This window comes from Rhineura floridana, chromosome 6 (assembly GCF_030035675.1).
Source record: "Rhineura floridana isolate rRhiFlo1 chromosome 6, rRhiFlo1.hap2, whole genome shotgun sequence".
NCBI classification, from domain to species: Eukaryota; Metazoa; Chordata; class Lepidosauria; order Squamata; family Rhineuridae; genus Rhineura; species Rhineura floridana.
In genome coordinates this window covers 127,614,477-127,631,255 of record NC_084485.1, presented here as the reverse complement: position 1 = coordinate 127,631,255, position 16,779 = coordinate 127,614,477, and the positions used below count along the sequence as shown (strand labels likewise).

Genomic DNA, 16,779 nt, shown 5'->3' with positions numbered 1-16,779 from the left:
CCGACCAGGCACCTCCATTTCCACCTCCTTGGCTTTCCTGGGCTCTAAGAAAGGGCCTGGAGGTCCTTCTTCTCAGAGCCTGCTATTCTAGGGCCAGGCATTGCCTACACCACCACCATAGTTTAATATGGCAGCCAGAAATGTTTTTTAAACTTAGGCTTTTTAAACTTAGATTTATTTTTTAAACTAAGTTGAAAAAAGTCTTCGTGGAGAAGCCACCAGTGCTGCTGCTGCTGCTGCTGCTATTGCATCAACAACTCTTAAAAAAAAAAGTAAGAGGAGGGAGAAGGAGGAAAATTGGCAGGGCTGCTGCCACAAAGAGGAGGATTGGCAGTGATAGGCCTATTGGTGGCACTATGCTCAGCACTGAAGTGCAGCATCTCTTTTGACCCACCTCAGACTACAGCTCACTCTTCCAAACCTTTTTGGATCTTATCACCTTGTCAGCAAAGAGAATATATAAGGCTAGTATGCCTCTAGCCTCATCCCTCTGCTTCCATTCCCTGAGAGAATTCTAACGCATTGGTAACCAGTCCTTAGTGCCTCTCTTGGGCTGCCAACGGTTGCCTAGTCTTTGCTCTTCTGCTATCTGTGGAATTCCTCAACTTGTGTAGGCCAAGCCAAGATATTCCCTGCACACCCTGGCATAAAACCTTATTCTAGCACTCAGCCAACCAGGGCTAGTGCCAGGCATGACCAGGCTCTTGGGCACCAGCCTGCTCCAGGCCTGCCGGGCCTGCCCATGCATCCCACCTACCTATCACTTCATCTCATGTGAATGATGTGTGTATGTAGTGTGCATGCCTACCATCAAACAAGATGGTGTCAGGGCATCAGTCCCTTAGGAAAGCCCTCGCTGCCATCTTGGTTTATGGCAGGCATGTGAGGACAGCATGCATTGCATTCACTGGGATGGGAGAGGTAGGTGGGGTGTGCGTGCAGGCTTATTGAAGCCCATGCTGTCTGGACTGGAGTGTGTGCCTGGGAGCTTGCGATCTGCAGCAGGTTCAGGAGCCAACTCTGCCATGGATTGCAGAACAGGAATGCTACCCTCCCACCCTAAGGAGAGGCTGTTCAAGGGCCCTTCTGGGCTACAGGGCCCCTCAGCCAGGGCCCGACCTGGCTGCCCTCTGGCACTAGCCCTGCAGCCAACCATCCTTACACTCCTGTGGTTGATATCCAGTGAACAGACAATGCTCTAAAATGCTAACTTAACTGCACTTTCTTGGTACATGTCGTATATATTTGTCTGACTGCTTCTCACTCCAAACGTGTCTACCTAAGGATTTTATTATCCTCCTGCCACAACTGTCAATATGATGTTTGTAAGGGGCATGATCTTTACAATGCAATGGCTAGTGATATATATTTCCAGCTACTGTATATAAAGGACAGCTTGTTGTGGTGATGCTTTTCAAAGTCCATTGGCACAGCCACTGCAGAGCAGTGCCCTCTAGTGTCATTGATCTGCAACTGCAGACACAGCTCAGGGAAAGTCACTGAGATGTAACTGGGAGCACAGATATGGTTCTGTACTCATCATCACCTATACACTCCTTTTGATTTTAAAATGGAACCTCCCCCACTCCCTCCGTCAATACAATTGAAGCACTTTTATTTGGACACAGTGAACTGCTGCCTAGTTCAACCCTAGGTTCAGATTGCAGTTAAGGCTGCCAACTCTCCCAGTAAGATAGCCTCACTGGGGTGAAGGAGGCTAGCCGAGAAACAAAGGGAGAAAATATGCCAGAAAGTGGACCAGCTTATCAGGATGTGCAGATACCGCAAGGCTTCTATGACAAATAAGTGGAAGGTGCAGCCTTGGGTGCTTTGGGGAAAAGGGTGAGATGAAATTTTAATAAACAAAAATATATAGACTTGAACGTTGTAGGACAAAGAATTTTTATTTTGATTCATTACCCCCTATTTTGATTTGTGCAAACATGAACATTTCTATTCGGTAGCCTCATGTCACGTGTCAGGGAAGCCACACACTGAGAGGGTAATTTTGCAATGTATTCGGACTTTGGGGTATTCCAGCCCTTCTTCCATGCGGAAGTTGCTCTCATGATCTCCTTTGAATTATCTTCTTCAGCTCCAGACATGTTTTCTATTTCCACAAGTTTTGCTACAACACAGAAATATAACCATGCCATTCCATAGTGATTACTGTATAATGGGATTTGTTTTTAAAAAGACAAACAAGATATCCCCTACTGCTGACATTGTTTCTTGGTAACATTTTAACAATGATCCACTCCTCTTTGTATGGAATGACAAACCTAATGATCTAATCTAGAGATCATTTATCTGAACTGAGGCCTCAGATCTACTTAATGATGTTAAGTGCCTCCATCTTATGTTAAGATCAATAGGCAATACACAAGTTGGGTAGATACAGAGTGTTACTCATGATTTGCCTCACTTCATTTAAATCTGATATCAACTGTTGCCCTACCCACCTGTCAATGTTGGCCCACCAGGGTGGGAACAGATAAAGATCTGGCCTGCTGGGCCAAAAAGGTTCCCCACCCCTTCCTTACATGGTTTCCTGCAGTTTAGGAAAGTTCCATTGGGATCCCACAGAAAATGGATGTTCCTAATGCTAAGGCTGTGGTAAAAATGTAAATGTACTGCCTTCAAGTTGATTCCGACTTATGGCGACCCTATGACTAGGGTTTTCATGAGGCTGAGAGGCAGTGACTGGCCCAAGGTCACCCAGTGAGCTTCGTGGCTATGTGGGGATTCGAACTCTGGTCTCCCAGGTTGTAGTCCAACACCACACTGGCTGTGGTGGGAAGGCTTAAATCTCCCCTTCTGCAATGCTGATGAGAATCATCCCTCATCTGATATTTCAGTTTTTAACCTACAATGTGTTTGCTAATCACGTCATTAATGCAATGTAAAGTTAGGCCCTGTCATTCCTGCCAACAAAATTGATCACATCATGTAATCATGCAATAGAAATTTCCCCAAAATATTTTAAAAGCATAAAAGAATACTATGAAATTTATCCTCATACAATAAGAACTGATATTTACCATTCAGCACCTGTTGTAAGAAGTATCTTTACCCTGAGAGAAAAATATAAAATCAGAAAAAGCCATGTGTGACTTTTTGTAGTCGATATTTGTTCTCCCCAGAGATCCTGGATGACTGCTTCACATAAATTCAGTGACAACATGACCACAGCAACAGTCCAAGAGGGTTGTCTGATTCACACAGCTGTTTAGACTAAGATACATAGACTGCATAGACTACATTTGGATGTAACAATAAACTATGTTTGTATGTGCTCCCCCATCTCTCCCCTCCTCCAGTACAGTCACAAGGAGTAGATCAGAAGCTTTTACTTCCATTTTCAACGAGCCACAGTTTAGCATGATTCTTCAAGCCTAAGCTGTGCTTACTCCTAACCATGGTTTATTGAAACAAGCTAACATCATAAAACAGTTTTATGAAGACTAGCCACAGTTTGCCTGGGTTCAGATATAATGCTAAGCTGCAAATGTTTTTGTTCTTCTTACGCCCACAGTGAAGGAAAAGAAGGAAGTGGTGAATGCATGAGCCCAAGACTGGTTCATGTAATCATAAACCATAGTTTATTGTTCTGTCCAACTGCAGTCATGGCATTTTCTGATCACGACTCTCAGTAACATTGCCTGAAGATCTATACATATATAATTTGAAAGGAACAGATAAAGAAATAGGCTCTAGCCTGGTTGTTGTAAGTGCTTTGTGAATAAGATGTCTGGCCCTGTGAAGAAACCAATCAGGTATCGCATGCAATTGCTACTGCCTCCAAAATCAGTTCATCTTCCTTTTTCTGAGTTGGACAACCTTGCCAAAGATTGCCCAGTAAGTTAGCACATTATCAGAGCTTCAGATCTCATGCACAAGATCAGAATATACTACCATTAAAGATTGATAAGAAGAATTTGGTGTGAACACATTGGCTACATTTGGACATCACACTAAAACATAGTTTAGCATGACAAGAATTAGCCTAGGCAGCTAGTAAGTCTGATGGCAAGGCCCATCTTGTGTTTTTATTGCGATGGCCCACTTTGGCAGACAATGTCTGAAAAGCAGGATAAAGACATAAAAAATAAATAAATGAAAACTTGGATCATCTTAAACAAGGGGTCAACAACTGGGACCCCTCTCTCAGTTGACTCTTGTCAGTTGCTTCCAAAATGGGCAGTTCAGGAAAACTAAGTTGCTGACGAGGGTATTACAGTGACAGAATCTAGTGTGTGGATGTACATATATAATTACATTTCCAGGTAGCAAATCATGATAACCCTCAAGAAAAAGAAAACCTACCTGATTACAGGCATTACTGTTGCCTTGAGACTGTGAACTAGCCTAAGGAAAACAAAGAGTATGGAGGGGAAAAAACCACATTAAAAGAGCTCGTTGGATGAATTTCAGAAATCTCATGCTTAGAATCTTTTGGGGACACACAAAAATATGGAGTTTTTGGCTCTTGTCCAATTAAGTCCTACTCAGACTATACCCCCTGAAATTAATGGATCAAAGTAAGTCATGTCCATTAATTTCAATTGGACTACTCTGAGTAGTGGATACAACCCATAGAGTTTAAAAGCAAATTGGGAAATGTATGGAAATTTTGGGCACAAATTGTTAAGACGTTTTCCTACATAAGCAAGTCCCACTGAAATGAATGGGAGGTGTGCAACAGTGCATGGGGATTGTAAAGGAGAACTTCCTAGTGAGTTGTGCTCTATATTGTCTCACCAAATTTCTTATAGGCATTTTTTGATCATGTGTGAAATTCTGATTACAGTGAAATTGCCTGAAAATCTGTGCACTGTCTATCTCTGGGTGGGGAACTTACGATCCTCCAGATTTTGTTGGACTACAACTTTCATCATTCCTCACCACTCGCCATGCTGACTGGGGCTGATGGGAGTTGTCCAACAACATCTGGAGGGCCACTGGTTCCCCAACCCAGATCTATCTTGAAAGGAACAATCAAGAAAAGTGCCCTAGCCTGGTTCTTGTAAGTGCTTTGTAAAGATGTTTGGCCCCGTGAAGAAAGAGAATTCAGTCACTGCACAGAATCACTATTATCAGTTCATCTCTTTCCTGAGTGGGGCAGCCTTGCCAAAGGTTAATCGATGGCCATGTTTGGATGTCATGCTAACCATAGTTTAGCAGGATGACAACAATTTGGGCTTACACAGTCCACCTCCTCAGGCATGGTGGCAAGGAGCATCTGCTTCCAGTTTAGATTAACCACAACTTGTTGCATTGTCAAAACTCCAAACTGTGACTAATTTTAACTATGGTTTGTTTGAAAGAAGCCAACTTCATAACCCATGGGACAGTTTGTTGTTAAGATCAAGCAGTTTAGGGTTTGGATGGAATGCTGTGGTTAACTGAAATTGGAAGTGAAATTTGTGGCCTCACCAATGGAGAACAGGAGAGATAGCTGCACATGAGCCCAAAAGTTGCTGCAACTTGTTCTTATGCTAAATGCAGCCAGTAAATCCACAGATAGTCTGAGATTTGGATCTAAATGCGCCAGGTCAAATCACATGGACTTAAATTTCTGGTCATGTTTTTTATTTGTGCATTTCCTTATGGGCATTTTCTGATCTCTCAATTAAAGCGCCTGAAAAAATCAGTGTATCATACAACTGGAAAGAACAGCTGAAGAAAAGAACACCTACCTGGTTGGAATATGATGATGATGATGATGATGATGATGATGATCCCTGTGAAGAAGCAAGAAATCAGTTATCACATACAGTTGCTGGGCTTACTATCTTCTCTTTTCTGAGTGACAAATACTTGACAATTTCAATAAAGAAGGTAGAATTCACAAGCTGTCTGCCACATGAAAGATTTTATATGCGTGGAATTCTAAGTAATGCACTTCCCATCTTCTCTCTGCACATCCTATTCCCTGGCTGTTTCCTGAAGATTGCTCTTGGGAATTCACCACCCCAAAATGTGCTCACTTTTCTTCTCAGCTTCTTGGATTCTGATTACTTGAGCAGACTTGAGCAGTCTTTAACAGTCTTCCACACCATATTATAAAACTTTTAACATAATATAAAACAGTTAACATTTCTTTTCCCTATAGGCTGTAGTCCTACACAAATCATCTAACCAGATATGATGGCAAGTGACCCATGTTTTATGAAATAGGATCCTGGCAAACTAGTGTAAAGTGGAGTGGTGGGCTGTGATTCCGTACAGAGAAGGGGCGTTCAAGAAGGGATGGCAAATCCTTCCTTTCCCTCTACAAGCCCCTCCCCCTTTTGCTTCCCTTCATGCCAATCTCTGAAGAATCCTTTAGTAGTAAGACCCACTGAGTGAAAAGCTGCTGGGGGAGGACGTTTGGGGCAGGGGAAATGTGGCCAGAGAAAATAATTCAGTAATTCCTGCTACCCACCTGCCACTTTACAAGTGTACAGATCTGGCAATGCCCATGTTTTAGGGCCCCTCCAGACTGGTGGTTTTTTCCAGGGGCATTCTGCAGTATGTCACTGATGCAACAGAAGTGCATTAGTAGTGGACTTATACGGCTTTATCAGTTGTTCTGCAATGCAGCCCCAGTGTTGCTGCATGATTGCCATCTGGAGGGGCGCTCTTAGTGCTGTAGGCCAACAAAAGGAGTGCGGAGGAAGGGAATCTAGAACATTTGTGGTATGAAATTCAGCAGGACATGTGCCAAATTAAAACCAAACAGTATGTCCACCGTGACACTTGTACAGGCGCAAATGGTATTGAAAGCAGAACTGTTTATAACCACCCCAATACCATCATGAGCACAAATCATCATGAAATAGGGATGGAAGGTTCTGTCAGTTTCGGTTCTCTTCATTTCTCATTTTTCCCATCTTAAATTCAGTTCTCTACATTTCTGCAGCAATTTGTGAAGTTTTTTTTAAATCCTCATGAAAATTATCGTTTTAGTGTGCTTTTCTCTTAACACATTTTTGTAGGCAGTTTTGACCAATGTCCACATTTCTGCAAGCAATTTCTCATCATATAATGCATTTTTGAATGTTATTTTCACTCATATGTTCAGTTTTATGCACACTTTTCGCTAACATGAGCATTTTGTAAGCATTGATTTGTTGGTGAACTGCATTGCAAAATTCAAATAATTGCAAATTTTGAAGGATGGCTGTGTTTTAGTTCTCATATTGTTTTGGAAAGTTTGATAGATAAATTTGACAGATTCACCTTGAAATGCAAACTGAACAGAATTTCTCGCCCATCCTTATCATGAACGCACAATAAAAAGAACATCTGGAGGAAGCCTTAGTAACTTTTGCAACTATTAGACCCCAAAAATGATATGTTCCACCAGATTGTATCATTTAAGCAAATGAAATAGAAGGCTTACCTGATTGCAGGGATTGCTGTCATATGTAATTCCCTATTTGAAATAAATGTTTATTCTTGTTATTGTTAGGTTTGCATTTTTAGCTCACCGCTTATTTCCTTAAACTCATAGATTATGCATTCTGAGCCCATTTGAGGGCAGTACTTAAAGCCATCACAGATAGAGTTGAAACTCCTGTTCATAACATCTGCAGACCGTAGCTTTTTCTTGTATATAATATATTGAAAGATTCGCTCCACCCTCCCTGATGTAGCGTTGATTGCCAGAGATTTATAGCAGAGACAGGCAACCTTTTCAGGGATGAGGACTGCATTCCATAGTGGGAAAGTGGATGGGGGCCACATACAGGTGGTGGTGAGTGGGGCCAAAGCATAACATGGGCTAAAACTAAAAGAAAAAGGGGTGGGACATCCATCTCTTAACCCCCTTTTCTCCCTCTTTCTCTTCCTCTCTCACCTTCATTCATCCTTTCTTCCCTCTTTGTCTTACACACACATCCATTCACACAAATACACAATCCCCTTCCCTCCATTCATTCATTATCCTCCCCCTCTCTCTCTGGGTTTGGTGGGTTGCACCAAAGGAGGTGGAGGGCTGCATGTGGGCCCCATGCCACAGGTTGCCTTCCTGTATTTTATAGAATCCTCTCCCGCTTGCTTAGTATATCAGAACTCTAATGTGCTGTTGGACAAGTGCAAAAAAAGGTTGGCAGAGATTATATAATATGCTTCACCCCACCCCTTCCCCAATGTGCCATTTGGGTTGGAGAAGGGAGAACAGGAATGCGTTGAATGTTTGCAGTGAGAACATCACAGAGATAGGAATTCTCTGCTTTTAAGTGAAGAGAAGGCATCTCAAGAATGCATTCAAGATATATAGTCAAATCCACACCATACATTTAAAGAACTCTTATACCACTTTAACAGTCAGGGCTTCCTCCAAAGAATCCTGGGAGCTGTCATTTGTTAAGGGTGCTGAGAGCTGTTAGATGACCCCTCAAAGAGCTACAGTTCCCAGCACCCTTAACAACACACAGTTCCCAGGATTCTTTCGGGGAAGCCATGACATGGTATAAGAGTCCATGTATGATGTGGTGGATGTGACCTATGAAACACATTGAGTGAACTGCACTCATTGTCCTGTTGGTAACATATATGCAAAGCCTTAAAGGGGATGTTGCTACTTTAATTATTTTTAAGGACAAAAATTAAGATAATAGCATTTTCACACCATGGAAAATATTTGCATATTTGTTCCAACAAGAACTTAAATCTGAAGATTTGCTGAATACAAATAATTGTGTACTACCAATTTTAGTATGGTTTGCTATCAGAAGTAACAAGGAATTGCAGAGTCTCTGTATTATATTTTTACATTTTTCTGACATCTCCTTCTTAACAAATAGTTCTGTTATCAGAAAATAAACAGAGACTGTTTTCTAAATATTGTCAAATAAAGGAACATACTTGACCACAGGAGCTTCCGCCACTTGAATAAGATCCACCCTGCTTTAAAAACAAAGAAATAAAAAATGAACTGGTAGCCTCAAAGTGCTATATTTTCTATACGCATTCCCACAATTTGTGATTTTCTTGTGGGGTTAGCACTCTTACTCAAATTTAAAGAGTTCACCTCAAAATAATGAAACTCAGAATTCATTATCAAATAAAGGATTTCAAAAATGGCTCCAGAAATCATATACACAGAGTGCAGCAAAAGGAAATTATTACCAACCTTCCTTGTGAGGTTGAGGTTTGTCAAGAAATCAAAAGCACGCTATTTCCTAACAAATGTATGGTGAAGCTATTGGCACAGGTATCATATCTAGGTATTTGCCTACCTGGGATAGATCACCTTCCTGCCCTTCACATCTTATATTCCTTCACCCTCTTAGGCTGCAATCCAATACACACTTACCTGGAACTCTGGGAGTAGGTCCCATTGACCCCAATGGAGCTTACTTCTGAGTAAACATGTATTGGATTGCAGCCTAAATGTTCTTAACAAAGGTTGATATCCAACACTAGTCACGCATTCAAAGCAATATGTTTAAGTCCACTAATTTAAATGCGTTGATTCTGAGTATTACGAACAATGGATATTGCCCAAAGAGAGTCAGTTAAAAAGAATTAATGGATTGTCATCACATGTGCAATTATCCCTGGAGATATATCTGTGTTACAAGATTAAACCATATTCATCCCCTCTTCCTAATGAACCATAGGAATTGTAGTGTGGAGGCAGACAGAACTGAGGTTCTTTAAGATTTAGAGAATCCTAGTCCTCCCCCACTGCCATCTAAGACAAAATTTTCAGCCCAAATTACACCTTTCTATATATTTTTGGAAGAAGCCATGACAGTTAAAATAGTACTTTTGTAGCCCAGAGTTTCAGTGATATTTTGTAGCCAGAACTGGTCCTGATCTAGTCCAGGTATATTCATACTGCTTATACATTATTTTATTTATTTTATTTTATTTATTTCGTTTCATTTTTAGACCGCCCATAGCTAATAGCTCTCTGGGCGGTTTACAAACAGGATTAAAATACAATAGTATAATAAAATCAATAACACATAACAGCAAATTAACTAACAACGTTAAACATGAAAACATTAAACATTAAAATGCCTGGGAGTATAGCCAGGTCTTAACCTGGCGCCTAAAAGAAAGTACCGTAGGCGCCAGGCGTATCTCCTCAGGTAAGCTGTTCCAGAGTTTGGGGGCCACCACAGAAAAGGTATCCTTCATGTGTTTAAATAATCTTCAGTCACTCTTATGCTCCCTCTTTTCATCTGCTCCCTTCTTCTATCTGGTCCTTCCTAACTTGATATATAATGTAAACTATTTGCATTCACTTTCAGAGGAAGAGGCTCAAAAACCACTTAAAACACAACCCTATATGTAGGCTGCATATATACCTGTTTGCCAGAGGAGCTGCCGCTCTGTGAGCTTGAAGACTGGCCCTGTAGAGAAGAACAGACAACGGCCATTAAGGATGTGGTGCAGGAGCACTAGCACAAGTGATTACCCTTGCCCCGTTTCTGCAAGCAGAGTCGGGAATGGCAGTACAGCCTACCGCAAGCAGGCCACCTGCCCTGATTCTGCGTCTGCAGTCACCACCAGCAGCTCACCCTGATCCCCTGGGGGAAACACTAACCTTGGAGACCAGGATGGTGGGGCAGCTGGTGCCTCCTTGGAAAACACATTTTTCTAAACTTCAGGAAATGCAAAGGGTGTGACTAAGCTGCTAGCCCATCCTTCCAACTGAGGTCATTGGGACTGAACTACAACTCCTATGACCCCAGGTTAGTGGCTTCCACTTCCACCCCACTGTACTGTCTACCAAGAAAACACCGCCTGCTATTCCTCCACTGCCATCAAGACAAGCTTGGCCAGGCATGGAGAATCAGGGATCGGGGGAAGGGATGGAGATGCATTGGACCCACACACCCCACATTTGGGTTGCTTGAGGGGGGACAATTTATTTGGGGGGGCAGCCACCTGTCCGCCATGCTATTGTTAATCAACCTTTAAGTGACATTTCATTTTAGAAAGTAACCAACATTTAATATAAAGTATACATACTCACCTGTATGTTGACTGAGCTGCTACTCTGAGAGCTTGAAGGCTGGCCCAGCTGTGAAGAAAAACAAGTCATCAACCATGATTTTGTTAATCAGTCTTTTTGAGTGAAAGCCACAGGATAATGGCTCTTAAAATAAAGCCACAGTGATGAGCTAAGCATCTTAACTCTGAGACCAAGAGCAGGAAGGACACTACCGTAGTGCTTGATGCACACTATAACTCTGTGTGTGTGTGTGTGTGTGCGTGTAGATATAAAATACCATCAGATTTATTCCTTCAGAAGGGGCTTCTAAGCTTAAAAAGTTCACCCAGATCAAATGAAAACTTAAGCATTTGTTGATTTCCCCCATGTTGGCAATGGGGAGGTCAGCTAATAGGTAGCCAGTGCAATTCTTTCAGCAGAGGAGTGACATGCTGACAATACCCTTCCCCAATGAGCAATCATGCCACTGCATTTTGCACCAGCTGCAGCTTCTGGACCAACCTCAAGGGCAGCCCCACATAGAGTGCATTACAGTAATCAAACCTGGAAGTTGTGTAGGGCATAGGGTGTGCATGGGGAGAAGGGAGAGGGAAGTTCTGTTGCGCAAGCAGAAAACCTTGAGCTGATGGAACGAGTTGGTTGAATACAATCATACGTTTATATCAGTAGTTCCTCCATGCCACCCCTAGCCCTCAGATGACACTATGAGACAAAGGCAGTGACAAAGGCCCAAAACATAAGGGACAGAAGGAGAAGGGAGTTTGGAAGTCTCTAGGCCTCAGAGCCTCTGCTATCAGAGGTGCAAAATGGTCTAAAAGTCACACTTATTTGTAATTAATCTGAAGGAAAAATGGATTCATTATTAGATTAATTACTGCATACGGACCTGGAAAACAAAGAGCAATTGATATTCAGACTTCTCTCATTCTCCTTGAGGGGTCTGGTTTTCCTCATCATGAAAATAGCAATCCTCAAGAGATATTATGAGGCCATCATTAATCTACGACCTACACAATACATGACTCTGTAAAGGCCATTAGAAATCAGCTTCAGTGGTTGCTAAGAGGAACACTATGTTACATTCAAAAAAACACTTTAAGAACAGTGGCATAGAGAAGCTTACCTGGTTACAAACCTGGATATTATAGGTGGGTTTACTCTGTAAAAGAGAACCAACAGGAATTACTTCATTGAGAAACAGGTTATCTGAACACACCTTTTGTCCTAAGTCATGAAAACTATTAATATTTATATCTGTATGGATTGAACGGACGTAAGAATCATGCCATTGGAAGGTGGTGTGATCTGGGGGATGACAGGGTATGGAACTTGAATTTCAAGATCTGCATAAAAAAAACTTGCTCAGCTGTGGAAACAGTGGGCGCCTTGTTTCCATAGCACTTGGGCAAGTGAGCTTCAGCTCCTTATCTTTAAAATAGCAAGCTGTTTCATGGGGCTGATGGGATGGGGATACCAAGCAGAGGTAGAGCCCTGCTGGATCAGATCAAAGGCTTCTTTAGTCCAGCATCCCAGTTCCCACAGTGACTAAACAGATGCCATTGGGAAGCCTGCAAGCAAGACATGAGCGCAGTAGCCCTCTCCTGCTGTTGTACCCCGGCGGGGTATTCAGAGAAGCCTGGTGCCTCTGATCTGGAAGTAGTATATCACCAGCATGACTAGTAGCTACTGACAGTCTTATCCTCCATTAAACCCCTTTTAAAGCTGTCCAATGTGGTGGCCATCGCTACATCCTGTGGTAGCACAAACCATAGTTTTAACTATATGCTGTGTGAAGTACTTTCTTTTGTCTGTGTGAACCTACCAACAGCCATTTTCTTTGGATGACCATCATTTATCAAGTTTTATTTTAAAAAATTCCTGGGCATTCTATAAGCATTCTATATGTAGGAAAAACATTAATATAATAATAAAATATAGGTATAAATAACTGATGGTGGAGACAAATCACTCACCTTATCACAAGCTGGAACAACTTTTCCACTCTTTGGAAAACAAAAACAAGAAATCAAGCAACTGGTTGTTTATTTTAACAATCAGTCTGTTTCAATGTAACAGTCTCAAAAAAATAAAACCTTCCTATTCCTCCTCTTCAACGCATTGGTTAGTATATGTAGGAAAGGATTTCACGATGCCTTTCAACCCCAGTCACCCCTGCAGATTGTGAGATTTCTGATCTCAGACATGGGCTGTGTACCAGCAGAGGCCAGTGAGGTGGTGCAAGTGGAGAACTGCTGCGCACCTGGCTTCCAAACTTGGGGATTGCTGCCACTGACCAAGAGGCAGAGGGGGAGGGGCAAGGTGTGAGGAGCTTGGCATGCAGTGGTAGAGCCAATCCCGATGCCCTGCTGCTGCACACTGTGCCAAGCTTCCCATGCCTCGGCCCTCCCCCTCTCAGTCAGCAGCAGTGACCCGCCATGTTCGCAATCTGGGAGACCAACAGTGCCCCATCTGTGCGGCCTCACTGGCTGCTACTACTATGTACACATTAAATGCATCAATGTTGGATTTTTTTCTACTGTGTAGCAGCATATTTACACAGTGTCGTACACATCAGCCCAGTTTGATCTGTTTCAAAGTTGCTGCTGTATGTGTCCACACCACTGTCTGCACTCAGTGCACTTTCCCCATTGCTCCAACCCCTGGAAATCCTCTTTGTGTGGCTGTCACCTGAACATGTGCACAGGTTTTTTGATACCTATAATATTTTCCCCTGTGTCTTCTTTGGGAGTGTACAACTCTGAAAATGCCCCCCTTCTCACTGCTGCCCCCATTTCCCTCTTCCCAAGGTGTACACACCAGGGCTGAAGTGTGGTTTGAATTTGGCTTAAGCACTCATATCGGATTGAAGCTGGTTTGGAGTAAAATGCTTCAAAACACAGTATTCCCTGGGAAGCACCATTTTTCACATGCTGAATTTCCTGTGTAACTGAATAATAGTTACCTGGATGGAAATACGGACACTTTCTGATGAACCACTTTGAGGTTTGGAACCCTGAAAAAAAAGGAGGGATGGGGGGATTAGTTGCTTTTTAAAATAAAAGGAGATACCACGAGACTTACAAGAAATAAAGCCATCCAAATTACAGGCAAATATTAAAACGTAAAGAAATCATCTAAAAGCTTAAGAGCAAAGTAAATAAATCTGAGTCCAACAACAGGCTCTGTAGAATTACCCTATGAAAGGGCTTTGCAGTTGTTTAAGCAAGGAATCACTATTTGCACCTGTTACAGTAAGAAGCTTATAAGATCAAAAGGAAGAACATACAATATTCTATGTAACATGGGTACATACTACTATACTGGGCATCCCTATTTTTATGAGAAGTTGGGTTTGTGTTTTAAATTAATAAATATAACAAAGAACCTGTGGCACCTTAAGGACTAGCAAATTTATTATGGCAGAAGCATTCACATACTGGAGTTCACTTCATCAGATGCATGAAGTGTTATCCTAAACTGGCAAGTATATAACAATGATAAAGCTTAAAATGTACGTAGAATTGTTCCTGTGATGGTACATTCATAATACAGTGCTGATGATAACACAAACGTAGTGGCCTTGAGAATGGATGGAGAAAGACTTCTTACCTGGGAATAGATGATTCCACCATAGTTGGAATTTACAATTTTCTGAAAGAAAATTGGAAACCATTTAATCTGGCTATGATGCAGCTAGCACAAAAGCAGTAAACTTTATCTGTCTGAATCTGTGTCTGCTCCTGGATCATCCATAAACTCTGTTCTAGAGAACCTTAGAGCAGGGCTGAACAAAAGCATGGCTGTGGGCACACTAGTCACTTCAAAAGCAGCAAGAATGTTTTTTCTGGCTCCTTTTCGAAGCTACTCTGCCCTCTGCTGGCCACACCTCCCTCCCTCACTGCTGACTTCAGACCTTCAAGGACCGCCCACAGCAAAGTGTTGAGCCAGTCACTGTCTTTGCCTGAGCCTACAGCAAAGCATTTCCATTGGACACACCTGGGTTGATTTACCAATCAGTTGTGAAATCTGCCTGAAGCTGAATTTTTAAAAAGTGCACTTGAGTTGATCCAACCAGTTTTTAGAGTAAAAGGCGGCGGTGTTTGACTGGTATTGTGTGCCCGTTTTCAGAAAAGAGAGGTGGAGACACACTGGAACCAGCAAACATTAAGTGTGTCTCTACCCTTAGAGTGGGATCTACTGGCAGAGCTCTTCTAATTGTTTTTAAAAAGGAATCACAAAAAGGTCTTTATTCTTCTAAACTAGGCTGCCAAGGTGTAAAAAAAGCATGGGAAAGGGGGAATAAGGAGTTGGAGTTTTGTGTGACAGGGCTGTGTCTGAAACCAGATTCTTGGGCATGTGCTCAGGGAGGCACAGACATAGGAAACTGCTGTATACTGCCTCAGACCATTGCCTCGTCTAGCTCAGGATTGTGTACACTGACTGGCAGCAGCTCTCCAGGTTTTCAGGCAGGGGTCTCTCCCAGCCCTACCTGGAGATGCCAAGGATTGAACCTGGGACCTTCTGCATGCAAAGCAGATGTTCCACCAGTGAGTTGCAGCCCCTCCCCAAAGGTACCCTGTTTCTTAATTCTTTGCTGGTTCTACCCAGACACTATTTTGCACTACAGTCACAGGGGTGTGTTGGGTGTGCTCTAGAGTGCACTTTCAGTTCATACAGAGCAACAGTAACGCCTAATAAACTTGCCCAGCAGCCTGGATGAACTCCATGAACCTAAGACACTTCCCAAAGCCCTCTACATCATGCAGAGGTTCCTCAGCAGACAAGTCTTTACAAAACAATTCCCCGAAGCTAGAAAAGTGTATAAAGTCCTGTCCATAGAAACCAGTCATAACAATACAGAAAATATTATTTACCATGGAAAGTATTGACTTTTCAAGATAAATTGGATACTAATAGAGATGATCTTAGCTGATGAAAAACAGGTTGGGGGCAGTGAAGTTAGATTGGTTTGGGAGATAGGCATAAGATTTGCCCTCATACTAATGACCATAAAAAGGAGGCATTGTGCTTACCGATGAATATGTATTTCCGCGCTGTTAGGAAAGAGAGGGGGAAAAGCACACACACAGTTATGTTATTAGCTTGCAAAGGGACTTCCTACAGGAAAGAACAATGATGAAAAACAAAAACACAAAATGCAACTTCAGTGTAAATTCCATTTATTTTGCTAACTCTGTAGCTACTGAGCAAACAAAGTTTGTAACGACTCATTTACAGCACAATCCTGTACATGTCTACTCAGAAGTAAGCCCCACTGAGTTCAATGGGACTTACTCCCAGGTAAGTGTAGGCAGGATTGCCGCATTACTGTCATATGACCAAAGTCCAAAATAAACCCTCATAATATACAATTGCTAATGTGGTATGTCGCAATAGCTATGCCTGCACATCATCCCAAGAATATTATGCTGGTATCACACAGGCAAAGATGCTCATATGCATAATTAATATATCCACAGAGTCAATTTTTAGTTGCTGAAAAACAGCGAGTAAGTGCACATTAGCATAAGTATACTAATTAGTCCACAGCACACAGCTACCTCATCTGTGGCACTTCTGGTGAAAGCTAGCAATGCTACATTTCAAGCAGTACAGAACACACACTTTTTCTTACACTTTTGGAGAGGAATCCATAATATCTGAAGTAGCCTAAGTATGCAGTGGCTTTGAGGTGCTCCTAACACTGTTACCTGGGATACATACGCCCAAGGACAAAATAAGCACATTCCCTTTTAAAAGGTTTTCCCCATTAAAATGCATGGAAACAGTAACTGGAAAAGTATTGGGTCACTGATTCTGTA

At 42.1% G+C, this 16,779-nt stretch overlaps 1 protein-coding gene across 2 annotated transcripts in view; it reads right to left on the bottom strand.

Moving 5' to 3' along the window:
- Positions 1-1,885: 1,885 nt before the first annotated feature.
- LOC133387927 (cysteine proteinase 4-like) overlaps positions 1,886-16,779 on the bottom strand; it is a 39,562-nt gene continuing 24,668 nt past the window's right edge. Inside the window, exons 13-25 of one of the 2 annotated variants that reach the window (XM_061633788.1) lie at positions 15,991-16,011; positions 14,567-14,608; positions 13,920-13,970; positions 12,931-12,960; positions 12,081-12,116; positions 10,979-11,026; positions 10,308-10,352; positions 8,854-8,895; positions 7,388-7,420; positions 5,700-5,744; positions 4,327-4,368; positions 3,042-3,074; positions 1,886-2,128 (exon numbers count right to left, since the gene is read on the bottom strand). In XM_061633788.1, the coding sequence (XP_061489772.1) occupies positions 3,045-3,074; positions 4,327-4,368; positions 5,700-5,744; positions 7,388-7,420; positions 8,854-8,895; positions 10,308-10,352; positions 10,979-11,026; positions 12,081-12,116; positions 12,931-12,960; positions 13,920-13,970; positions 14,567-14,608; positions 15,991-16,011 (465 nt within the window). In that variant the 3' untranslated portion in view covers positions 1,886-2,128; positions 3,042-3,044. The remainder of the gene's footprint in view (positions 2,129-3,041; positions 3,075-4,326; positions 4,369-5,699; positions 5,745-7,387; positions 7,421-8,853; positions 8,896-10,307; positions 10,353-10,978; positions 11,027-12,080; positions 12,117-12,930; positions 12,961-13,919; positions 13,971-14,566; positions 14,609-15,990; positions 16,012-16,779) is intronic. The other variant, XM_061633789.1, reaches the window with a different exon arrangement.